Source organism: Macaca thibetana, chromosome 12, assembly GCF_024542745.1.
Source record: "Macaca thibetana thibetana isolate TM-01 chromosome 12, ASM2454274v1, whole genome shotgun sequence".
NCBI lineage: Eukaryota > Metazoa > Chordata > Mammalia > Primates > Cercopithecidae > Macaca > Macaca thibetana.
The window spans coordinates 117,354,762-117,382,475 of NC_065589.1; the positions used below are offsets into that span (position 1 = coordinate 117,354,762).

General features: G+C 34.0%; 1 protein-coding gene and 1 non-coding gene across 10 annotated transcripts in view; both read left to right on the top strand.

The window, feature by feature from the left end:
• The window catches only part of PTPN4 (protein tyrosine phosphatase non-receptor type 4), a 232,478-nt gene that overhangs the window by 157,627 nt on the left and 47,137 nt on the right, over positions 1–27,714 (top strand). For all 9 annotated transcript variants that reach the window (XM_050752693.1, XM_050752700.1, XM_050752699.1 and 6 more), the window contains 5 exons: positions 6,428–6,491; positions 11,362–11,534; positions 17,435–17,503; positions 23,269–23,394; positions 25,662–25,820. In XM_050752693.1, the coding sequence (XP_050608650.1) occupies positions 6,428–6,491; positions 11,362–11,534; positions 17,435–17,503; positions 23,269–23,394; positions 25,662–25,820 (591 nt within the window). The remainder of the gene's footprint in view (positions 1–6,427; positions 6,492–11,361; positions 11,535–17,434; positions 17,504–23,268; positions 23,395–25,661; positions 25,821–27,714) is intronic.
• On the top strand, positions 8,569–8,675 carry LOC126933310 (small nucleolar RNA U13). Its single transcript, XR_007718546.1, has one exon. It is a non-coding gene; the product is annotated as a small nucleolar RNA U13 (small nucleolar RNA).

A 27,714-nucleotide genomic window follows, 5' to 3' on the forward strand; every position in this document is an offset into this window, starting at 1 on the left:
TTAGTGGTGTGGATACATGAAACCAGCCACAACATTCCCGTAAGCTTAATCCGGAGCAAGGCTCTAATTCTCTTTAATTATGTGAAGACTGAGAAGAGAGGTGAGAAAGCTGCAGAAGAACAGTTTGAAGCTAGTGCAGGTTGGTTCATGAGGCTTAAGGAAAGAAGCCATCTTCATACATAAAAGTTCAAAGTGAAGCAGCAAGTTACACAGAAGATCTAGCTATCTAGCTAAGTGATGAATGGCTACACTAAGCAACAGGTTTTCAGTGTAGATGAAACAGCCTTCTGTTGGAAGAACATGCCATCTAGGACTATCATAGATGAAGTTAATACCTGGCTTCAATGTTTCAAAGGACTGACTGAGTCTCTTGTTACGGAATAAAGTTGAAGCCAGTGCTCATTTACCATTCTGTAAATGCTAGGTCCTAAATCTACCCTACTTGTGTTCTAGAAATGGAACGTCAAAGCCTGGATGACCACACATCTGTTTACAGCATAGGTTACTGAATATTTTAAGCCCATTGTTAAGTCCTACTGCTTAGGAAAAGATTCCTTTCTGAATATTACTTCCCATTGACAATCAATGCATCTTGCCACCCACGAGCTCTGTTAGAGATGGCAAGGAGGTTCATGTTTGCTGCCACAATATGAATTCTGTAGCTGATGGATCAAGGAGTAGTTTTGACTTTCAAGTCTTTTTTAAGAAACATATTTTGTAAGACTGTAGTGGCCATTGAGGATGATTTCTCTGATGGATCTGGGAAAAGTAGGTTGAAAACCTTTTGGAAATGATTTACCATTCTAGATGCCATTGAGAACAGTCATGGTTCATAGTAGAAGGTCAAAATAGCAACGTTAACCGGAATTTGGAAGAAATTGATTCCAACCCTCATAGATGACTTTGAGGGGCTTAAGACTTCAGTGGAGGAAGTAACTACAGGTGGGGTGGAAATAGCTAGAGAATTATAATTAGAAGTGGAGTCCGAAGATGAGGTAGGGGATGAATTGCTGCAATCTCATGATAAAACTTGAATAGATGAGGATTTGCTTCTTATGGATGGCAAAGAAAGTGATTTTTTTGAGATGGAATATACTATTGGTGAAGATGCTGCGAGCATTGTTTAAATGACAAAGGATATAGACTATTTCATGATAAAGCAGCAGCTGGGTCAAGAGGATTGACTGTTTTGAAAGAAGTTCTATTGTAGGTAAATGCTATCAAATAGCATTTGGCAATGTGGTCTTGCCACAATGTGGCAAGACCCTCCACCAACAAAAAGATTACAACTCCTGAGGGCTCAGATGATCATTAGAATTTTTTACAAATTACTCTGATTTTTTATTATACAATTGTTTTCACTATAGTATACTGAACTCTTAATAGACTACAGTATAGTGTAAACATAACTTTTATATCCACTGAGAAATTAAAAAATTGTGTGACTCACTTTATCACAATATTCGCTTTATTGTGGTAGTCTGGAACTAAGCCCTAAGTATATCTAAAGTTTGGCTGTACCAGTATCCAGAATGAAAGGGGATATCATTACAGACCCTACATACATTAAAAACATAATAAAATAATATTGTGAGCAGATTTGAATGTTTGAATATTGATATGGCTTGTCTCTGTGTCCTGCCCCCCCCCCCCCCCACCACCCCACTGCCACTAATCTCACCTTGAATTGTAATGTCCATAATCCCCATGTGTCAAGGGTGGGACCAGGTGGAGGTAATTGAATCATAGGCAATTTCCCCCTTTGTGTTCTCCTGATAATGAGTGAGTCTCATGAGATCTGATGGTTTTATAAGCATCTGGCATTTCCCCTGCTTGCACTTCTCCTTCCTGCTGCCTTGTGAATAAAGTACCTTGCTTGCCCTTTGCCTTGTGCTATGAGTGTAAATTTCCTGAGGCCTCCCCAGCCATGCTGAACTGTGAGTCAATTAAACCTCTTTCCCCAATAGATTACCCAGTCTTGGGCATGTCTTTATTAGCAGTGTGAGAATGGACTAATACAAATGTCATTAATAAATTTCACACCGTAGATTAAATGTGCAAATTCCTTGAAAGACAAACTAAAAAATGACCTGAGAAGAAAAGACACTTGAATCTATCTGTATCAATTAAAGAAGTTGAAATTGTAATTAGAAACCTTTTGAACATTTGAGCTCCAGGCCCCTTGTTGTGAATTCTGTCGAACATTTAAAGTAGAAGTAAGGCCAGTTCTACATAAGCTCTTTTAGACAATAAAGAAGGAACATGTTTTATGTGATTATTACCTTGATGTTAAAACCAGGCTAAGACTTTACAAGGAAAGAAAACTGCAGTTACTCATGAACATAGATGCAAAAATACCTAATAAAAGTTTAGCAGATTCTATTGAGTAATATATAAAAATGACAATTCATCATGTTCAAATGGGGATTATTTTAAGAATGTAAGATTGCTTTAACATCTGAAAGTCAATCAGTATAATTAACCGTATTATTATAATAACATAGAAAAAACATTTGAGTATTTCAATAGATGCAGAAAAAGAATTTGACAAAATTGACCATGATAAAAAAATAAAGACATAGCTAACTATAAATAAGAGGCACTTTCCATTTTGATTAAGGGCATCTACAAAAAATCTGCTAATATTGTACAAAATGGTGACAGTCTTAATGCTTTTTATGTAAGATCAGGAAAATATATACTTCGTGTCACTACTTCTCTTCAGCTTTGTACACCAGGTCCTTACCAGTGTTTTAGAAAAGAAAAAGGAAAAAGGAATAAAAGGCAAACAAATGGGGAAGAAAAAAGTATAATGGCTTTCCTTGTAGATAAGAATATACATATAGCGATTGGCTTTATTTTCAGAGATAAAAAGGTGTACCATGCAAGTAGTAAGCATTAAGGAGACTAGAATGAGTATATTCTTATAATATATACAATGGTCTAACCAGTCTAGAAGACTCTTCTGTAGTTTCTTAAAAAGTTGGAAATATATCTACCATATGACCTAGCTGTTTCACTCCTACCTAGTATTTGACCAACAGAAATTAAAGCAAATGTTCATACAAAGACTTGCACACGTGTTCAAAGTGACTTTATTTGTAATAGCCAAAAACTAGAAACAACTTAAATATTCGTCATGAAGTGATGGCTATTTCCATCCATGTTGTGGTATATCCATAGAATGGAATGCTCCTCGGCGAAGTGGAGAAAATATTTAGTGAAAAACACAATGCAGATGAATCTCTAAATAATTAAGCAGAGTGACAGAAGACAGATGAAAAATACATACTCTATGCTTCGATTTATATAAATTCTAGAAAATTCCATCTGTAGGGACACAAAGTTGGTCAGTGGTTACGTAGGCGGGATGGGTTGCTGTGTTGGAGTTCTAGAGGAAGATTACAGTGTGGCAGAAGGAATCTTTTGGAAATGATAGATATGTTCACTATCTTGACTGTGATGATGGTTTGATAAGTACATACATACGTCACACTTACCAAAGTATATACTTTAAATATGTTCATTTTGCATGTCAGTTATACATAATAAAATGCTTAAAAGGGAAAATGAAAAGATGCATTGGTGGTGTAATGGTGAGCCTAGCTGCCTTCCAAAACCATGTGAAAGTTAATCAGTAAAACAGTATAAAATAGTTATATGATATAAAATAGTTATATAGAATAGTTATATGATCTACTGGAATTGGCATTCCAGTAGAAACAGAAAACTTTGGACAAGTAGCAAAAAAAATTACAGTAGAGATAAATCCAAGTATGTTAGTTATTATCAAAACTGTAAATGTGTTGGATATTCATATTGAAAACATCAAACTGAATTTTTAAATAACTTTATTGATATAATCTACATACCATAATTTTGCCTATTAAAGTATACAGTTTAGTGGTTTGTGGTATAGTTTCAGGGACAGCATCACCATAATCTAATTTTGAATCATTTATTGCCCCTAAAAGATAACTTTGTAATTACTAGGAGTCATTCCCTGTTCCTTTCTCTGCTTTTTATTTGCCAGAAGTCTTAGACAATCACTAATCACTATCATGTATCTCTATAGATATGCCTATTCTATATATTATATTAATATTGAATGAGATCATGTGCTATGTGGTCTTTTGTGATTGATTTTTTCATTCATTTTTGAGGTTCATCCACATTGTAGTATGTATCCATTTTGCTTTCCCCTTTATTGCTGAATAATTTTCCATTTTATAGTTATACCACATTTATATCACCAGTTTTGTCCGCTTTTGGGCTAGTAAGAATTATGTTGCTCTGAACATTTGTACAAGTTTTTGTGTGGGCATATGTTTTCATTTTTCTTGAGTGTATGTATCTAGGAGTGGAATACTTGGGTTTGCTAAACTGTTTTCAAACATGGCTGCATCATTTTACGTTCCCACCAGCATTGCATGTGGGTTTAATTTCTCCAAATTCTCACCAGCACTTGTTATCTGTATTTTTTATTATAACCATTCTTGTGGGTGTAAAGTAGTATCTCATTGTAGTTTTTATTTTCATTCCCCTGCTGGCTAATGATAATGAGTGTCTTTTCAAGTACTTATTATTGTTTCATATATTTTGGATTATTCAAACTGAATTTTTAAAAATCAGTCTGAGCCATATGCAGTGGCATACACCTGTAGTCCCAGCTACTCAGGAGGCTGAGGCAGGAGGATCACTTGAGCCTAGGAGTTTGAGGCCAGGCTGGGCAACATAGTGAAACTGTGTCTGTAATAGGATACATTTTAAGATGACAAAGGCAAACCTTAAACTGAAATGTAAAGTCAGTGTAAAAACTCTGATGTCATGTGAAAAATGCATAGTATGTCTAATGATTTATTAACTACTGGAAGGGATTGTTCCAGTTAAAAAAAAATCAATCTTTATACTGTTTACAAGAGACATACCTAAAATGTTATACAAAATGACAGAAACATTGAAAAAAATAAACCAGGCATATAGTAGCCAAAAGAAAACGGTTATAGCTATACTACTGCTATATAAAATAGATACTGTTTGAAAGATTTTTAATTTGTACATTGGTAAATTTCTGAAAAAAACTTCGTAGAAAATACAAGTCACACAAAATACATTTATAAGAAAATAAAAGTTATACAAAATATATATTGTACAACAGAGAACATTCAGTGAAAAGATTTTTATTCATTGATTGATACCTTCCTGGGAATTTTTGAAATTAAGGTGATTTGAAACGACCTAGATTTCCTTTCTCTTGATCATTTAGAAATGAACAGTGTTTTTTGTTGTCTAACTTCTGAAATATCAGTATGTCTTCATAGGATTTTTTGAATTGAGGCACCTGGCTTTTTTCCCCATAAATACAGTAAATTTTTATTTTTTATTTTTTATTTTTTTGCTTCTGGAAATAATGCCCTCTCTCTATGACAGAATCTCTATGACAGAATATTTTTCCCATGTTGTTATATCCCTGTCAAGTGAAAGCTCAGTATCCAAAAGTAAAATACAAAATTTTCAAATCAGAAGCCTAAACAAATCTCTTCTTCCCTACTCCGAACATGCATGCTTGAAGTTGACTCATGCATTTGCCTCTTCAAGTGATTAAAGTGTGTGAAGTTTATTCTTTGAGAATGCTGAGAGCTTCTTGGATAGATAGGGCCATAAGCCATGAAGATTCAGACTTAGAATTATCATGAATATATTTACTTAGAAGATTGAGACAGGATCCTGAAAGACATTTTGCTCAGTAAGATCAAATCTCTTTTTTTTTTTTTTAATTTATTTATTATTATTATACTTTAAGTTGTAGGGTACATGTGCATAACGTGCAGGTTTGTTACATATGTATACTTGTGCCATGTTGCTGTGCTGCACCCATCAACTCGTCATATCTTATTACCTCTATGTCTTAAAGTTTAAAAAGACTTTATATCGTTTGAATGAGGTAAAATGACTTGGCTTATACTGATTGTACTAATAAGGCTTTGGGAACTCTTATGGCATTATGTGGGTTGCATTTAAGAAGAAAGGTGGTGTAGAAAGGTAACTTTTTAAAATTTAATGCTTTTTAAAATTAAAAGTGTTTTTAGGGTTGTTGCGTAAAATAATTAAATCTTACATTTTTCCAAGGCTTGCTTATAAATTTGCAGAGAGTAAACAACTAAGTTAGTGATATTTTTTGAAATTTTAATTTGTGACATCTGTTTTTAAGTGTTTCTGTAGATACAAAATTTTCCTCAGTTGAACACAAATACTAATTATTTTTTCCACGAAGCACCAAAAACTTTCAATTCTTTATGTACTATGTGTATGTATATATGATAAAATGTTTAGGTATTACTAAATATACATGTAAAATATTTTTTGTAATTTGTTAATATTTTTATCATTATGCAATACTTTGAATAATTTATTCTCTTTTGTCCAGGTTGAAGATTGTAAAAATTTCTTTTAAGTGCAAACAGTTTTTTATTCAACTTAGAAAAGAATTGGTGAGTACTGATTTAATAATTATTGATGTAAATGAAGCCTTTTAAGAAATACCCATTCATGACAGAAGTTTTCTATTAGTACAAGTGAAAGTGCAATTAATACTATGGATAACTGCCTGCTGAGGTAATGAATTCACTTGTTATAACAAAATGTACTTGTTTTTCCAATGTGTATGTGGTTCTCATTTAAAGTTCTTCTAGATACTCCTCTTGCTGTTTCTCGAGCTTAGAAACTGATTTCTCACACATGATGTTCATTGAAAACCTCGGGGTCCCTGTATGGAGGGCAGCAAATGAGCATTTCATATATCCCTTTTCCCCTACTAAATCTCTAGTACTTCCTTTCGTATATAAGTTCATTTCGTTTTAGGGGAGCTGAGTGTTACAAGTTCATGAACTTATAACACGTTGCCTCCCTTTGTTGGAGTGGTAATGGCTTTATATATTAAAAATAACAAATTGGGTTGTCATGGAAAATATGGTGTTGCAAATAATTTCATCTTGTAAATGATTTTATGTGTTTCATTAAATCAAACTAACCTTATCCTTTGATTTACATTATTTCTTAGAAATCTGAGAAATCTTGGCAGATTAGTGCAGATTTCAAGATGATTGTATGTGTATGTGTGTAAAATGTATTTGAAACCTTAAAAATGTCTTTGGGGCTGTCCACAGTGGCTCAATCCTATAATCCCAGCACTTTGAGAGGCTGAGGTGGGAGGATCACTTGAGACCAGAAGTTCCAGACCAGTCTTGGCAACTTAGTGAGACACTGTCTCTACAAAAAAAAAAAAGGAAAAAAAAATTAGCCAGGTGTGATGATGTGTGCCTCTAGTCCCAGCTACTCAGGAGGCTGAGGTGGGAGGATCTCTGGAGCCCAGGAATTCAAGGCTGCAGTGAGCTATCATCACACCACTGTACTCTAGTCTGGATAACATAGGGAGTCCCTGTCTCCAAAAACAAACAAACAAAAAAAGCTTTTGGCTACAGTGGTGGCTTCTACCTGTTATCTCAGCTGCTTGGAAGGCTGAGGTGGGAGGATAGGTTGAGCCCAGGAGTTCAAGGCTGCAATGAGCTATGGTTGTGCCACTGTACTGCAGCATGGGCAACAGAGCAGGACACTACTGCCTCTTGAAAAATAAAGAAAGTCTTTGAATCAGCTCTGTTGTGTTGATCTACTAAGTGATTATAAACTGTGGTTTATCATTTATGTTCTTAAAATATAAAGGGATTTTTTTCAAGAGAATTTTTATTGAAATAAAATATAATACCGAAAATGTGCATATTTTAAGTACACAACTTGATAAAGTGAACATATCCATATCAGCACCTCCAAGATATGTAGGATATGTACCTCCTTCTAATATGTAGAACTTTACCAGCACCCCAGATGCTTGAAATGTTGCTGCTGGAGCTGATGCCCACTTCCAGTCATTAAGCCTCCTGGAAGGTAAACATTACTCTCATTTGTATGACCATGGATTAATTTGCTTATATTTGAACTTTAAAAAATGAAATTATACAGTTGTTGTCTTTACTGTCTGCCTTCTTTCCCTTAACATTTTTTGTGAGATTCATCCATGTTGTTGCATATAACATTAGTTCGTTTCACTTATGTATGGTATTCCTCTGAATGACTATGCCATAAATTATTAATTCATTCTGCTGTTAATGGACAGCTTTGCCATTTCCAGGTTGGGGATATTATGACTAATGCTGCTAATGGGAATTCTTTTACATGTTTTAAAATTTAGCTGATTAAAATATAATACTGTTATCTGGAAACCAGAGGGCAAATATTTTACTTTAAGTAATCATAGATGGCACTGTAGAAGTCAACTTTTCTAATTTAACTTCTAATAATATCCCATCATAATACTATTGTTATTAATAATAGTTATAATATCCAGGCTTTATTGAGAACTTACTATGTGCCTGGTAAAAGACCGGTCATTTTCATATCACTGAATCCTCACACTCATTTTCTGAAGTAGTGTACCAGTTAAAAGTGTGTTTACCAATAAGTGATAACAGCAACAATATCTAACTGACAATTGATTAAAGACAGTATACAGGGATCCTTTTGTAGTTCATAAGCATGATGATTAGATTTTCATGCTATTTGGTAAGATATGCCTTCCTCAGACTTTGTTACAGCATAGGCACATTACAACCTGTCTGATAGGAGAAAAGAAAGTAAAGATGGTATACAGGCCAGGCACGGTGGCTCACGCCTGTAATCCCAGCACTGTGGGAGGCTAAGGTGGGTGGATTGCTTGAGGCCAGGAGTTCAAGACCAGCCTGGCCAATATGGCGAAACCCCATCTCTACTAAAATACAAAAAAATAGTTGGATGTGGTGGCACACACCTGTATTTGCCGTTGCTTGGGAGGCTAAGGCACAAGAATCTCTTGATGAAGGTTGCAGTGAGCCTATATCGCGCCATTGCACTCCAGCCTGGACAACAGAGCAAGACTCCATCCCAGGAGGTGAAGGTTGCAGTGAGCTTATATCGCGCCACTGCACTCCAGCCTGGACAACAGAGCAAGACTCCATCTCAAAAAAAAAAAAAGACAGTATACAGGCATACTCTGCAGAAGATGGCCTTGTTAATGTCGTCTTTCTAAAACATCTCTTTGTTTTTAAATACCCAAACTTCATACAATATACTTATCTCTCAGTACAACTTTTTTTGTGTATTGTTTAGAAATTGGGCTGGAAAAATTTTTGTTACATTTCAAATATAATGATAGAATATGGAAATTACTTAGACTTTTTGAAAAGTATACCAAGTGTCAAAATGCGTGAATATATATGCATCTTAGATGCTGATAGTGAGAAGCATTAGTGCATCACAGTAGCTGAGACATTTTCTCTTACTTTGCATAATGTTTATGGCATATGGTAAAACATATAAACTATATATGTTAGTACAAACAAAACAACTATTAACCATAAGTAAGACTTAATTTTCTCGTAATCAAGAAGTGATGTTTTAAGCATGTTTCCTTCTGATATGATAGTTTAATACTTTATACATGGGCATTTTATTATGTATTAGTCATGGGAAATATCTTAATGAACTTTTGATGGGCAAGGATATCTTTAACCGGACATAGAAGGAAACCTTCGTACCCTTAAAAGATTGATGATTTGGACTGTGTTGAGATTAATAACTCTCTTCATCAAAAGATAACACTAAGAGAGTGAAACAGTATAGAACATTATGTAATACACACAGAATCCTTGGTTTTATATGCATCCTGATAGAAATATATGCCAGTGAATTGAATAGACAGTTCACAATTGAGGATATCCACGTGGCCATTAACATTGAACCTCAGTAATTATAAAGGAGGTTCAAAGTATAACCAAAATATGCTACCTCTACATACACAACAGAACAGTAAGGGGAAAGAAATTGATAAACCAGTAGTTTGTGAATATATGGCACATATACTACTGGTGGGAGGGTGTGTATATTGATCTACCCATTTTGGAAAACTGTTGGGCATTATCTACCAAAGCTGAGCATATGCGTACATCAAATGACCCAGCAACAAAAATGTGCATATGTGTACACCAGAGAACATACAGAAATATGCATGGCTGCATTCTTATATCCCCAAACTAGAAATATCAAATGTCTGTGAACAGTAAAGTGGATAAGTTAACTATTAAATTCATTATAATAGAGTACTGTGGAAATGAGTGAATTGCTACTTCACAAACTTTGAATTTATATCAGAAACATAATGCTGAACAAAAGCCAGACCTAAAGACATATATGTGTGATTCCATGTATGTACAATAAAGTTCAAAAACAAGCATGACTATTCTATGGTGATAAAGGCAGAAGAGTGATTAACTTTGGGAAGGTAATCTGGTAGAAAGGGGAGATAAAGGATACTTCTGCGGTGGTAATAACGATCCATTTCTGGAACTGGGTAAAGGTTAAATGGTTGCATTTATTGTGTGAAAATCAGAGCTGTGCAATTATGAGATGTGAATGTTGCTATATATGGTTTACTTTAATGACATTATTTATTTAGAAATCTGTACCAGTGTTCAAGAAAATGGAAAATTATTTTAGTACTAATTTTAAAATTTGAATTATGTAATAGTGTTCAGAGCTGCTGAATGTTCTTATTTACAATCTCGACAGATATTTTAAATTAGGAATATTGTTAAAAGTTGTGATGATGTATTTTAACATTTAATTTATGGCCTAGAATTATATTTTGAAACAGAGTCATAGCTAATGTTGAAAACAGATACATATTAAAAGTTTGAGCTCATTTCTAACTATGATCTAAGGTAAAAGTTCCTAAGAGTTGTAATATGAATGAACAAGGCCAGCACGGGAACTCATGATGTAATTCCAGCACTTTGTGAGGCCAAGGCAGGTAGATCACTTGAGGTCAGGAGTTCAAGACCAGCCTGGCCACCATGGTGAAACCCTGTCTCTACTAAACATAGAAAAAGTTAGCTGGGTTTGGTGGTGCATGCCTTTAATTCCTGCTACTCGGGACCCTGAGGCTCAAGAGTCACTTGAACCCATGAGGCGGAGGTTGCAGTGAGCCAAGATTGCACCACTGCACTCTAGCCTGGGTGACAGAGTAAGACTCTGTCTCAAAAAAAAAAAAAAGACTGAATTAGGTCCAGATTTTGCAGGCTTTTCCGTATACTTCATTGCCTTTTTATTGGATAAGCAAAAAACCCTAGATAAAAGATCCTGTAGATTCTATCTATATCATTAACAAGTTCGTGTTTAGAAGGCTAGAATAATTTATCTGTCAAAAGTAAATTAAATGGAGCATTAGATCCTGACATTTTTTTGGTATTCTCTGCATTTTGTCATTTATTACAGCATGAATCTAGAGAAACATTATTGGGATTTAATATGGTGAATTACAGAGCATGTAAAAATTTGTGGAAAGCATGTGTAGAACATCACACATTCTTCCGTTTGGACAGACCACTTCCACCTCAAAAGAATTTTTTTGCACATTATTTTACATTAGGTTCAAAATTCCGGTACTGGTAAGTATTGCTTCTGTGTTAAGGCTTTATTGTTGGGGTTTTTTCCTTTCTTGAAAATAAAGATGTAGTTTATGGAACCATACAGCCTCTGTTACACATACTTAACTGAGTCAAAATTCGCATGGATTGCAACCTCTGTATCAGTATCATTAAAAAGTTCTATCGGTTCTTGTGATATACTACAGGCTTGAGAAGCCACTTCTGTTTTCTGTATTTCCTGGTCATTATTTTCTGGAGTAAATTAACTACATTTACTTATTTACAATCAAGACAGATGACATAATTTCTATTGTGTCTTTATTAGATATTTACTTAAAAACTTTTCTTTGTTCTAAGACACCCAAGATATCTTCTGCTTAAAACTATATAATTATTGGTTTTTTAATTTAGAATTTAGCATATTTTTGGGTTGTCAGACCCTTTATTGTAAAGAGTTTAAAATAGTCACGAGGCAAAATCAGATTTAGTCATTGAACAGTAACCCCAGGTTCCGTTTCCTAAAATTGTTTTATTCTTGATAGCTTTTATTTTTTCTGAAGGCAACAGATCTTTGGGGAATAACTAAATCTGAAGAAGCTCTGATTAGTTTTACCTATGGAATTATTACAGGGCCCAAGAAAGCTAGTTTTTAAGTGGAACCTGGTAAGAATCATGTAGAAAGTTACTCATTATCTTTTAGTAAAACAAGTATTATTCATTCTTGTTGGTTTATGCTTCACAAAATAAGATTTTTCATCTTCGATAAATAAAACCCTTGTCCAGTCGCAGTGGCTCACACTTGTAATCCCAGCACCTTGGGAGGCTGAGACAGGCGGATCACCAGAGGTCAGGAGTTCAAGACCAGCCTGGCCAACATGGTGAAACCCCGTCTCTACCAAAAACAAAAAAAAATTAGCCGGGCATGGTGGCGGGCACTTGTAATCCCAGCTACTTGGGAGGCTAAGGCATGAGAATCGCTTGAACCCAGGAGGCAGAGGTTTCAGTGAGCCGACATCTTGCCATTGCACTCCAGCCTGGGTGACAGAGTGAGACTCCATCTCAAAAATAAAAATAAAATAAAATAAAAAAGCCTTGACCGTTATGTGTTAAGATTAATTCATGTTATATATTCATGAGAAAAATGTTTAGATGTTCCCAGAAAAGATTTAAATAGTAAACCTAAACATGTATAATTGCCTAATTTGTAATGTCAGTAAAAATAACAGTATGAAGCTTAGTACAGGATATGTCACTTAAAATACATGACTCCAACCCCAGAAAAATTAGCAAAAGTGGCTCAAAAGTTCAGTATTAACAAACAGAATTAGAATATTTTTAACCGAACAAAAGGCACAGTAATTTTCTAAGCGGTTTGCTGTCATGTTTAACTCCTTTTTTTGCCTTTCCTGAAAGCAATTTTGAGCAAAGTAAGGTAACAGTACTTACAAATTTAAAAGTAAATAGATGGAAGGAGAAAGTGTCAGACCTATAATGAAAGTCAAGGAAAAAGCAAAGAGGCTTACCTACTGTTAATAAATCTCAGCAAGGACAGAAGAAATCTCCACGGCTTTATGTGAAATGAGAACAGTACAAACCCTAAAGATATTATTTCAGTGAATTTAATTTCTAATTGATTACCAGGGTAGTTATACAAGGACTACTCTTACCCTCTGTTCGAATTCTCTTTTCTCCGCTTTGTCCTTGCGAATGTGACATAAACACACACCATTTAATTTAGATACAAAGAAATGAGTAGGACCAATAATCAGTCTTCAACTGTAATTCAAGCAAGTCTCAGACAAGATGAGAAAAAAGTCAAAGAAGTTACCCAAACCGTACCAAAGCAAACAAAGTTTACATATGGTGACTTCAAATACAAAAAACAGTTGGAAAAACCTGTTTGGGAGGAAATCATCACTGAAACAGAAGGAAATTTGTACCATAAATATTAATAAAAGCAAGTTCAAGGACAGTCTGATTTAAAAAAAAAAAAAAAAAGATCAACCGGGAGGGGAGCAACACCTGCCATTCAGAAGGCTGTTACTGCCCTTGGGGAAGATTGGCCTAGTATTGACAAATTTTACATGTTTTTCAACAAAACTGAGATTAAGGACTATTAAATGGGATATGTACATTTTAGAAAATTGAACAATTATTTTAACAGCTTTATTGAAGTATAATTCACACATAAGAAATCATATTCGAAGTTTAAAATCTGATGTTAGTATGATGAATTACTTTGATTGCATTTCAAGTGTTAAGCCAGCCCTACATTCCTAGGATAAACCCCACTTGGCAATGATATCCTTTATATATATTGATTGATTCACTTTGCTAAATTTTGTTTAGGATTTTCGCATATGTGTTTATGAGGGATAGATCTCTGTCGTTTTCTTTCTTACGATATCATTTTCAGATTTTATCATGTCAGGGTCAAATTGGCTTCATTGAATGTGTTGAGAAAGTTCCATTTTCTGGAAGAGGCTGCATAATAATAATATTATTTCCTTTTTAAATGTTTGATAGAATTTGCAAATTAATTCATCTGGGGCAGGAGTCTTATTTATAAATAGGAAGGTTTTGAACTTTCAAATTCTTTAATAGATAAGGCAATTAAGGTTTTGTCTTTCTTCCTGAGCAAGATTTGGTAGTTTGTGTCTGTCAGCAAATTTATCCATTTCATCTAGATTGTTGAATTTATTGGCACAGAGTTTATAATATTCCCCATTTCTTTTTAATCTCTAGAATATGTAATAATGTTGCTTGTCTCATTCTTGGTATTGGTAACTTGTGTCTTCTTTTTTCCTTGATTAGTCTGCTAGTGGTTTATCAGTTTTAATTAAATATTTTAAAATAATGTAGGCCAGGCATGGGGGCCTATAATCTCGGTGCTTTGGGAGACCAAGGTGGGAGGACTGTTTGAGGCCAGGAGTTCAAGTCCAGCCTGGGCAACATAGGCAGACCCCTGTCTCTACCAAAAGTTTAAAAATTAGCTGGGCTTTTTGGCATGCACCTGTAGTCCTAACTACTCAGGAGGCGCAGGGAGGAGGATCAGTTGAGGCCAGGAGTTCAAAGTTACAGGACTATGATCAGGCCACTGCACTTCAGCCTGGGTGACAGAGCAAGACCCTGTCTCTTAACAACAACAAACAGTATGTATGCCAAATAAAACTTATGTCTTCAAGCTTGTATTACTTGTGGGCCATCGTTTGTCAACCAAGTCCTAAAGACAAAAACATGACCAAAAAATATTAAACATGATCACATTGCCATTCAAGTCCAAAGTCAACACATAAGACATTATCCAATATGAAAAAACTCAGAGAATATAACATCTTCAGGACCTTCCTGGAAACATTTATTGAGTAGTAAAATTCAGCAAACCAGGAGATAAATCAAAATAACCGAAGAAGAATCCTGATAAAAAGCACTGAGAGTGAAGATTAAATCCTCTATATAGAAACAATTATTGACAACTATGAGAATTATAACTGCAGAATAAAATTAAAATAGTATAAACTTTGCCAAAGTAGAATAAATAGTATAACTTAAAAAAAAATGAAGCAAGGGACTAGTGGGAGGAAGTGTTTGAACCCTTAAAGTTTGAAACAATTTTAGACGTTAACACAGTGCTTCTTAAGGTTTTCTTAATCTTTTTTCCTTTTTTTTTTTTTTTTTTTTTAATGAATGGCAGTCTTTTTTATCTTTTATTTCACTGCAAACCAGTTTAATTTTTTTCATTGAAAGTGGCATATATACCATAATTACATTGTAATAAAATTATTGTGTCTGTATGTCTAGCCTTTTTAATGTTTATATACATGAATTTCAGAATGATTTTTACCTGCTTATAATTGTGATGATTTCTTTATGGATAGGACTGTGGCTAAAAACAATTTTTTTGTTCTTTTTATATTTTTCTATGTTGCTTGAATAACTTATAATAAGCCTATATATATAGAGAGAGAGAGAGAGAGAACTTTCTCATTGCTCAAAAGATAAGTATCTTACTGTGAAAGTTTAGTGTTCCGAAACTGGAACAGTTTTTCATTTTGTGGTAATGATAATACTGAACCCCTAATGTCTGTATTATGGACAATATGAAATATAAGACTTTCTCTCATTAATTTTTTTTAAATGTTTTTTATGAAATTTAACTTCTTACTCCAGCCTTTTGAGTAAGTGTCCCATTTGAATCTTCTTCACTGGAGAATTAATGTATCAGTCAGAGTTCAGTCAGGGAAACAGAAAGCCCTTTTGGTATTTCAAACAAAAGCAATTCAATTGAAGAAATTAGTTACATGGTTGTTGGAAATGCTGGGAAAGCAAAAGGGAGGAAACGTGGTTATGGAGAAACAAACAGGAAGAAGGGGTAATGCCTAAAATTCAGATGCATGGGTCACCCGTGGGCTGGAGTCCACAAACCTACACCTGCTACTACACTGTTAGAGCTCTGTTTCCCTGACTGAACTCTGACTGATACATTAATTTTCCAGTGAAGAAAAGTCAGTCTGTATCTTGCAGAGAAGTACTGCTTTAATCAAGGATGGGACCATCTACAGGATGCTTTTTCTCACTATGCCCTATCCCCATAACTATTAAAGCAGCTGCCAGCAGCTACCAGTTTCCTGCTCTGCCTTTCTCCACTTTCTGATCTTCCACCAGTACCTTCTAAAAGCAGAACCTAAGGCAAAATAATCTAGAAAATGGAATTTGTTTATCATAGCCCTTGCAAAACATAGGGCACAGGACAGGATTGGGCCTATGACAGCTCGCACATTAAATTGTATATATGTAATCGTATATATTTATAGTTTTAAAAAGTTAAGCTTTGCGTTTGTAGTTCTTAAGAACTTTAAAACATATCCAAAGCACTTTTTAATCATCAAAATGATTAGACGTCTTGTAAATGAACTAGGAATGGGAGCATAAAAAATGGTAGCTGGACACAGTCCTGTCCCTAATGAGTATGCACTAAATAAACTTTTTTTCCCTTCATAATAAGCAGTGGTGGAGAATACTGGAACTGTTGTCATACTTAAAATGTTGAAATGCTCTTTTGACTGACAGATGGTACTGGGACTATCAGATCTATTACTTTCTCCACCAGTCTCTTCATGTACATATCCTTATCTCTGTTCCAAAGTATTCAGAGGATTAACATCATTATTCTAATGTGGAAATACAAAACAATGATGAACTTTAATGTATTACCTCCCTCTTAGAGGAAATACTTTCTTAGGAAAATTCAACTTGAAGTTTAAAAATCATGGTAATATTTCTCATTTTTCCATTAAAATCTCATAAAAGTGTCATTCAATTCATATTTACTGATCTTTATCCATGGAAAATAGTCTTAAAATTGCTTGCTTAACTATGGAAACTGGCATTTGGCTGATTTTATATGCATTCGTTATCTATATTTGTATATGGTTACATTTGATACACCTCAAATTTATGTTCATTCACAGTTAAGTAATGAGAATGTCTCAAATAAATGCTCTGAGAACTTTTATTAACAAATTTCATCTGAACACATTGGTGTATACCTCAGAAGAAGATCAGTTTCTCTGTATCAACAATTTCCCTCTAGACAAATCAGCTTGAAAACAAATCTAGTGCCAAACCCCCACCATTTTTCTGCCTCAGTTCCTTCCTCTAAACAAAAATCTGGAGCTGTTCTGTGTCTGGACATGGAGGGAGTTGAACACATCTTTCTTCATGAATGGGAGAAATGTAACTAAGCTTCATTCATCCAGGCAGAATTGGAATGTTGTCCAGTCTTTTTATTCTCTGCTTCCTTTTCTCTGCTAGAAATGTCTTGTCTCTTAGGAAAGTATACTATAATCATGTTATGTGTTGTCATTTTATCTTATAGTTCTCTTTAAGACTTTATTGTTGTGCATATTTATATATTTCAGTGGGAGAACTGAAGTCCAGTCAGTTCAGTATGGCAAAGAAAAGGCAAATAAAGACAGGGTATTTGCAAGGTAAGCCAAATCTGTTTCATTGTCTGAATTTTTTTAAAAGATGGATTGAGTTTACTAAAATTTTTCTAAATATTTTTTCTTAAGTTTTTCTAAATATTTCAAATTTTTGATTACAGAATTATCACTATTCTTTAACAGTAAATAATGTTGAGGGAATGATAAACTAGCTTGTCTAGTTTATTGATTCATTTTTTATATGAACATTAATAGTGTGCCAGGCATTGCAGCTCTGAATAGGCTGATCAGATATTATGTTATTAATATAATATTTTGTTCAAGGTTGCTTTCCTTTTTTAAACATTTTTGAGAAATATAGTGACTTATTTCATGTTATCAAGCCATTTCCATATTTATTTAAATTATATTGTTAAGAGATAAGTTGTTTTATTTTTGTTTACCATTTATTGTCTTTATTTCTTTAGGGTCTATCATAGTCAATTTGCTCTTCTTTTTTTGTTGTTGTTTTTGTTTTGAGACGGAGTCTTACTCTGTTACCTAGGCTGGAGTGCAGTGGCCCAATCTCAGCTCACTGCAACCTCCGCCTTCTGGGTTAAAACAATTCTCCTGCCTCAGCCTCCCTAGTAGCTGGGATTACGCATGCCACCACACCTGGCTAATAGTTTTGTATTTTTAGTAGAGATGGGGTTTCACCATGTCAGCCAGGCTGGTCTTGAACTCCTGACCTCAGGTGGTCCCCCCACCTCAGCCTCCCAAAGTGCTGGGATTACAGGCATGAGCCACCACTCCTGACCTAGCTGATTTGCTTTTTAACAAGTGAAATGACATGATAAGATCTGTGTTTTAGAAAATAGTATTATGAGCAACGATAGAGAATGGATTAGAAAGGAAAGCCTCGTTACCCAGAAACTAATTATAAGGTAATTGCAGTAATCCAAGTGAAAATAATAAAGGCCTGAACAAAAACATTGGTAATGGAATGGAAAATAGGGAACAAATTTAAGGAATGTTTTGTAGGCAGAACTAGCAGAATCTGATGACCAACTGGACACAGGTGTGTTAGAGACAAGCGTCTGTTTTCAGTGAAAATTACTTTGAGAGGCTAAGTCTTTTAATTAGTTATGTGCTTGGCATCTACTGCTATTAGAGGCTTGAGTTTTAATAAAGAGAACTAGAAAGTTTGCTTTTGATTTCACTCTGTTTAAATTTTGTTCTTAAGCCTTTATCTAACAGACCTTCTTTGTGTTTCCAGAGTAAAGGGAGTTTTGTGTTCTTGGTTTTTTTCTTCCTCCTTCCAAAAGTGGAAATTGCTTTTTTCCCCTAGTAATGTAAGTGATAGCTCATTATGTTTAAATACTCCAACAGTATCAAAGAACATAAAGAAAATTTATCATCCGAAGACAACTTTTTAAAAAAAATTTTATACTCATTATTCAGGATTTTTCTATGCATATACTCATAGAGACATTTTTATATGTGTGTATGTTTGTTTTGAAATTGTTTTATACTATTTGTTGTTTGTTTTTATCATTTAACATATCATGCACATTTTCTTTGCCGTTCAAAAATCTAGTCATTTATAATGGCAATAAATCTTTTAACAGTTAAATACTTTAATTGTAAACTATAAACTTAACTTTTAGGATTCCTGCCTTTACTGAGCCACGTCCCTGCCTCCAGAGTAGTTGTTGCTAAGACTTTGTAAGGATATCACAGTAATATGTGACATACAGCTTACATTTAGTTGTCTAGTATATGAGGAAATAATAGTTTAGTACGTTGTGAATTAACATTAATAGAAGAGCCATAAATGGTAACTTAATCTTTATTTTAAAAATCAAATGCTTGAGATAATATACTTTATTTTCATTCTGTTGTGACTGATAGGAAAATTTGCACTGCAGTGTGAGGGGGTTGGACCAAATGGTGTCATGAGTTGTCTTCAAATCAAAAAATCCTATAATTTAAACCTGTGATAATGGAAAACCTTCACACCTAAATTACTTTGAATTCACTTATGGAAAATGAAATCTGAGTCAGTGTATTTTTTTAAAAAACCAATAACATTTCTTAAAATATTTTTCTGATTCTTAGTGTTGTAACACCATAACAATGTACTTAAAACTTTTTTATTCCTCTCTTAACAAGCGTCTTCTTTCTTGCTTGACTTTTATAAAAAGTATAGAACATGTGATTTGATCACTAGTTGTATGTAGTATATCCTAATATGAATACCAGATCATAGGTGTATTTATATATTAAGTTTATATCACATATAAATGGTTTCTTTATAAGTGTTAATGTTTTAATATTTTGATCATATCAGATTTTAGAAATAAGCAGAGTTATACCTGCATTTAGTTGTTCATTTTGTGTATTCATTATTAAAATGTATGGTTGTTTAATAGGTTATTTTATAAAACAAAGAGCCATTATTCAGTGAATAGTAGAGGTAAAATTTCAATATTATAAGCCTCAAACAACTCTCCTATTCCTTTTGTTTCTCTGGAATTGTGTGGTTCCTCTGAAATAATAAGGTATCAGCTACAATGAGGTTGTAATAGTACTGGGCTGTTTAATGATCTCTCTTCCTCTGAAAGATGAAGCTTTTCTGGGATTGTTTTTCTAATATGTTAGGATCTAATTGTAATAAACAGATACATACCTACCAAAATTCTCTAATGGTTTTAGTAATTATTAAGTTATTTTATTAAAGTACCAGATAATTCTAGAGTTCTTTTTTTTCCTTTGGGTTTCAGTTGGCAATATGAATAGATAGAAAAGGCTCCTCCTTAAACTTTTCATATAATAATTTTTTAGCAATCATTAAATGTTTTTTCTTTTTTCTGATTATCACCGCTTCGTGTTCGCCTCAGCAGCACGTATACTGATAATCACCTCTTCAAATTGCTTTCACATTTTGCAGTTGTCATATATCTAAGAAAAGAGAAAAACAATGTTCTCATACAATAGAAAAATAAGGTGCCCTGCACAGAAAAGAAGCTTACCACATCGCAAACACACTGATGCTGTGTGGTATTTTTTTCTCTGAAATTTCCACACTCAACAGGAAACATAGACAGCAAGCTTGAGTGGGCGGTTCCCTGAGGTTAAAACTGTTAATAAAATAAAATACATGAAGTTTGGTTTTAAGTTCAAAGTGTCCAGCCATGTTTAGTCCATTAACAGCAATAAAGTGTTCTGACGCTTCAGACTAGGTGAGTGTGCTGGAATTTTTTTTCTTCAAATGACTTTTTCCAGCTTTTAGAAAATGAAAGTAGTTGATGTACTGATTACAGTTAGTGAACTTTCATACAGCTTACATTTCGTAGTTTAATATTTGAGGAAATAATAGTTTATTACATGATAAATTAGCATTAATAGAGCCGTAAATATTAATCTTTATTTTAAAAATCAAATGCATGAGATAATATACTTTATTTTCATTCTGTTGTGACTGATAAGAAAATTTGCACTGCAATATGAGGGGGTCGAACTAAATGGTGTCATGAATTGTCTTCAAATCAAAAAATCCTATAATTTAAACCTGTGATAATGGGAAACGTTCACACCTAAATTACTTTGAATTCAGTTACGGAAAATGAAATCTGAGTCAATGTATCTTTTTTAAAACTAATAACATTCCATGTCTTAGAAAATGCCTACAAGTTTTTTGATTAAGGAAATGTCATTAGGCCAAACTAAAAAAGTTTTAGCTATGAATTGCTGAAATGATAGGACACCTGTGTAGTTTAGATTCATAAGTAACTTAAATTTTTTGTGGTTTAGTAAAATTAATAGGCTAAAACATTGCCCTGAAAATTTGGATATTCATAAATCATAAAATTCAGGAGGTAGGGAGAGACCTATGGGTCATATTGTGCTAATAAATTTATACATTTAGATACAGAAACATAAGAGGTTTGTTTGCCTAATAAGCCACATCTAGAATTCAGAGTCCTTATTATTTTAATGCTTCCTACTGTACACATAATAATGATTTATTCAGTTCTCTTTGGTCAGTGTTATTGTGCGTTTTAGTCCAACCTTTCTTTTTACACGTTTAACATATTGGAAAGGAAATTCTAGTAGATAGTGAAACTTCAAACTTCGTGAGATCATTATGTATCAGAATTCTAATGTTATTAAGTTTTAATGTAATCAGATGAGTTAATATAGCGTTTGCTTTGTGCCTTCCTTGGTAATTGTTTTATTTTTTTAGCCATACAGAAGTGTATACATAGTACATGATGAGAGGAAAATATCCCAATGAGCTAAAAAGCAAGTCCAATACTACCTGCAATTCTTTATCATTATAGGAAAATCTGAAAATAAATCCAAATTCACACAACAAAAGCCCGTAATTCCTATTAACTATAACCAAAAATAGTCTTCATTTTTAAATTTTAATCAAATAGGTATTTCTACCTAAATGTTTATGATCTGATTTTTGTAGGAAGACAACAGGATGTTTCATTTTTTGTAAATTGTGCTATAATGGAAAATATATATAATTTTTATATGCTTCAGTTAATTACTGAAATATAATACTGTTTACAAGATGATTTATTATATACTTTATATATGTAGCTTAAATTATTAGCCTCCACATTAACTCTCCACGTCGTAAAGCCAGGCATTTAAAGGATAACATATATTTTCAGCTAATTTTGTCCATTATCTGAATTCGCATATAAAAATACTTTACTTGTTAACATTCCTAAAATTCTAAGGGTTTATGATCTCTGCATAGATCAATATCTTTTGATCTGAATGAATCAATATCAAAATCTTTCTCTCTCTTTCTCTGTTTCTCTCTCTTTCTCTCTTTCTTTCTTTCTTTTTTTTGAGACAGGGTTTTACTCCTGTCACCCAGGCTGTAATGCAGTGGTGCTAGCACAGCTCACTGCAGTCTCAAATTCCTGGGCTCAAGTGATCCTCTGACTTCAGCCTCCCAAGTAGCTTGGACTACAGGCACCTGCCATCATACCCAGCTAATTTATTTTTTATAGAGACAGAGTCTCCTTATGTTGCCCAAGCTGGTCTCAAACTCCTAAGTTCCAGTGATCCTCCCATCTGGGCCTCCCAAAGTGCTGGGATTACAGTCCTGAGCCACCCCGCCCAGCCAAGATCTTTTTTCAAAACATCACTTAGTTTTCATCTTTATTATTAGGATACCTGATAATATATAGATGGGTAACAAAACATATCCTTTTACTCCCCACCAATAAACAGAATTGTTAACCCTCCAAAATGTTTTTGGAAAAAAGGGAAAAATCCACTAACCTACTATATGTAAAAAATTGTTTAAGTAGATAAAATATAATATGCATAATTATTTTTGTTCTGTATTCATTGAGGCAGAGGACTGGAATTTAGATATAGAAGCATTCAGGAGATAATGTGCTAGGAATTATTTAATACAGCCCAAGATAAGCTAGTGTTCCAGATACTCTGGAATAGAAGTAGGTAGTATCTGTCTTATCAGTAACATATGAGAAAACGTTTGGTAGCAGACCCTTCCCTTTTTACCTTTCTCCTTCCTTTTCTTGTTTCTTCTGTTTTTCCTCATCCTTCTTATTCTCTTATTCTTTCTAGCCTATCCTTCCTTTATTCTTCATGTAAAACCAGTGTACATTCTTAGGAAGTTATTTGGTAAATAACCTCTAAATGCATTAATTTTTTACAAGTAAACTCTTTATGTTGCTCGTCTAGAACATAATCTATGAAAACAAATGTAGGATTTGATTCATAGTTTGGGATATAAAAATAAAACTTTTAACATATTATTTAATTTATTTCTGCAGATCCCCAAGTAAGCCCTTGGCACGGAAATTAATGGATTGGGAAGTAGTAAGCAGAAATTCAATATCTGATGACAGGTTAGAAACACAAAGCCTTCCATCACGATCTCCACCGGGAACTCCTAATCAGTAAGTGTGAATTCTGTGACCAACATCAGGTGTGAATTTTGCTAATTTCTAATTATTGGCTGTATATTTTTATGCCTAAGATAAAGATATGCAAAAATTGAGTTCTTTCGGTGAAACATGATTTTTGTTGCTCCAGAGCATTATTTTCTCTTCGCCTGCTGCTCATTGCAGAAGCAACACGGTATAGACTTGCGGGATGAGAGTAGCACATTGAATAAGGACCCCCCACTCTCAACTTTCCTCAACAGTTAACTTTCGCAGTTAAGAGTTCCTGATAAATGAAGATCTGTTAGACTTAAAATCTCATATGATTGTTGTTGACATACTCACTTTTCATGTGGATTCCCAGCAGAATTTCTAGGGGAGCATATATTGTTTGAAAATGCTTTGCAAGTGATTGTGATTCTCTGAAACCCCCACCTCAACCATGGCTTCAGCATGTTCTATGGCCTAGGAAAAGGGGTTTCCAGCACCATTCCCTACAAGTTTAGTTCTCCCTGAGCTAAAAAGCACTGTGTGATTCACCACTCACCGTATATGTACTTCAGTCTGACATTGCTCACAAAAGTTGTATGTTTTGGTGTAAATGATTGTAAGATCATAAATTAGCCAAATGTACTAGCCAAAGATGTTGATTATCTTAATTTGATAATATTACAAATGTTGTATGTAATTATGATAATGGTAAACAAATGTGTGCCAACATATTAACATACTTTATTAACTCATAAGGTTCACTTATACTTGAATGTTGGTATGCAATATAATATTTGAAGATGTCTTTTTTCATAAATGTTTTACGCACATTAATGTTTAATAAATTTGCACAAAATTCTAAACGTGGCTGGGTGTGGTGGCTCATTCCTGTAATCCCAGCACTTTGGGAGGCCGAGGCTTGTGGATTCCTTAAGGTCAGGAGTGCGAGACCAGCCGGGTCAAAATGGTGAAACCCCATCTTTACAAAAACACAGGAAAATTAGCTGAGCATGGTGACGTGCACCTGTCAGGTGGGTGGGGCAGGGATTGTTTGAACCCGGGAGGCAGAGGTTGCAGTGAGTTGAGATCACGCCACTGCACTTCATCCTCGGTCACGGAGTGAGACCCTATCTCAAAAAAAAAAAAAAAATCTAACAGCTACAGCATTGAAGCCTATTATCAGCTGAGGAATAAACTTTACCATATCGGAACAGTTTATACATAAACAGTTTGGTTCACAGAGCTTTAATACTTACATGTTAAAGCTACTCCTAGAAGAAAATGGACTTAGTAATTTCTATCTTGCCAATTTCAGGTTGCTTTTATCATTTTTTCTCATAAATGATTGCATATATTCAAAGCCTCATTAGGTTGTCTGAAGAAAATTCAGACCTTGTTTTTCTCTTCCCTTTTGCAACCAGCCATTTCTTCATTTATACCAGCAACATTAAAAAACAATAGCAAGTTATAGAAAATGTAAGATATTTAAGCCAAAGTACTCAAGTAATTAATTAATTAGCAGTAGCTCTGATTAAGTTTTCTGGTTAATGAAACAATTTTAGATACAACCTAAAAAGATTTTTTAACATTCTGAAGAGATAGTACAAAGTGGTGGTTAAGAGCATGGGCCCTGTAATCACTGTATACTTGACCTTGGGCAAGTTAATTAATCTCTGTCTCATTTTTCTCATCTACAAAATTATATTTATAATAATGTCTTTCTTATAGTACTGTTACGAGGATTAAATGAAATGCTTAGAGCAATGTCTGACACATACATAAGTACTGAAATATTGTAATTAAAAATTATAACAACACTACTTTGTGTGACTGTCAAGAGGATGGCAATAGAATTCAGTATCTATTCTAAGGATTCAAAGAAAGTCCTGTAAATAAAAGCATTTATAATGATTAAAAAATAATTCAGACTAGAATATATTTCTAAATCATTTATTCTAATCCCTTTATTTTATAAATGCTGAATAAGACAAAATCGTAGTGACTGACACCTAGAAACATTAAGGCACTTAGAGATAGTAGGTGACTTTACGGGTAGAATCCTTGGCAGATTGTTGACTGTAACTCAGATCACTGACTTCCCATTCTCTGTTCTCTCTGTTTATATCACACTGTCTTTTTCAGAGATTGCTTAGTCAACATGGCTTGACTTAAAAACACATACCCACTTTCTGATGCAACCATATATTAAGAAACTTGGAAATTTTTTTTAAAAAATTTAAAAAATTTTTAAAAAGCATATTTTAATTCAGTTTTTCTCCCTCTTTATTTAGTCGAAATTCTGCATTCACGCAGGAAGGAACCCGGTTACGACCATCTTCAGTTGGTCATTTGGTAGACCATATGGTTCATACTTCCCCAAGCGAAGTGTTTGTGAATCAGAGATCTCCGTCATCAACACAAGCTAATAGCATTGTTCTGGAATCATCACCGTAAGAGCTTTTTTATTTTGCTTCCTCACTCTGTGTTTTCAATGCCCCAAATTGCTTTATTTAAAATAATCTGGGAAATTAGGATATTTGATACAAGATTTTAATTATGCAACTTTTCAAAAGTTATATATTTGCAATTATGCTCATTTGTTCCTGAGAGTTCTTGTTGCCTCTCCCTCCCCCACTCAGTCACTATGTTGTTATTTTGTTGACTTAGATCTTCAATTTTTAGTGTATAAACTCAAATATTTCTGCAGATAATGTAGCACTCTGGTCAAGGAGGAGGGTAAAGTAGAACTTTCTTAATATTTTTAAAGGAAAAGAACCATAAGTATGAGTAAAAAGTGTTGAGAAAATTAAAATACTTACAAGGTATGTAGATAGGTAAGAAGATTTTGGAATTTACCTATGTAGATAGGTAAGAAGATTTATTTCTTGAGAAGGAGAAATTGGTGTAAGATATAGTGAATGTGATCAGGGGTAAAGAGTGGGCCCAAGAGTGGTAGGTGGAAGAGAGTACAGGTGTAGGGTCATGTTTGTCCCTGGGTAGGGTAAACCAAGGAAGACTGGCTGAGCTATCAAAACAAGTAAGAGTTCAGCCTGCATGATGTATATCTTGGTAAAACATTTTGATTGTGTGTATATATTATTTAAAATGGAGAAATAGGACAAATACACACTGTACAATGATACCTGTGGGGAATTAGTTGGCAAGAAATAAGATTGATGGGAGATTTAATGTTTTATTACTTTAGAATTTATAATTCTAAACTTTCCGGTTGATTTTTAATAATTATGTATGTTTTAATTTGGAAACTTTAAAAAGTATAGTAATTAAGGACATGATTGAAATATTGATTTGATTTTAAAATTACATACTTTCATGACATAAAAATGAACCATATGCAGGAATCACAAAAGCCTAATTATTACAAACCAAAACCAATATAACTCTTGAGGCCTAACAAAATTATCTTTATCTATTTTTAAAGGGCCTTTTCCAAAGAAAGACATGTAAACACAATTGAATATTTCCACATGTAAATTTTATAGATTCACAAACCCCCAAATCACTTGCTGATATGGTTTGGCTCTGTGTCCTCACCCAGATCTTACCTTGAATTGTAATCTCCAGGTGTCAAGGGCAGGACCAAGTAAAGGTAGTTGAATCATGGGGGTCATTTCCTCTTTCCGTCATGCTGTTCTTGTGATAATGAATGAGTCTTACAAGATCTGATGGTTTTATAAGTGTCTGGCATTTCCCCTGCGTGCACTCATTTTCTCTCCTGCCACCCTGTGAAGAGGTGCCTTCCACCATGATTGTAAATTTCCTGAGGCCTCCCCAGCCATGTGTAACTGTAAGTCAACTAAACCTCTTTTCTTTATAAATTACCCAGTCTCAGGTGTTTTTTCATAGCAGCATGAGAATGGACTAATACATTTGCCATCTCAAAACACCTTTATTCTACTTTCCTGACTTGAGTGGAGAAGCAAGTTCAGGGTAACTTGGAACTGTGAAGAGTTTTTGCTTCTTCTGTCTTGTGCACAAGATTATAAAATGCTTGGAGTCTCTTTGGACATGTATTTTATAAGGCTTATGTGTTTGTATTCCATTTTGAATCTATAATACTGCATTTGACATTCAACCAGTTTTTAACCTTAAGAATAGTGAGAAAGTTCTGAAAAGATAAGCTTAATAATAATAACTTACTTAGTTGCTTACAGTCAGTTTTACATAAATTCTCTCACTGTTCTATTCAGGAGAATTCAGTGAAGTAGGAAAGATATGTAATATCCATTTTATAGATAAGAAAGCCACACTTAGAACACTTGTCCCAATTTACAGAACAAAAACTCAGGCTTTCTCTAGCAGTCAGCCAGGAGAACTTTGTAT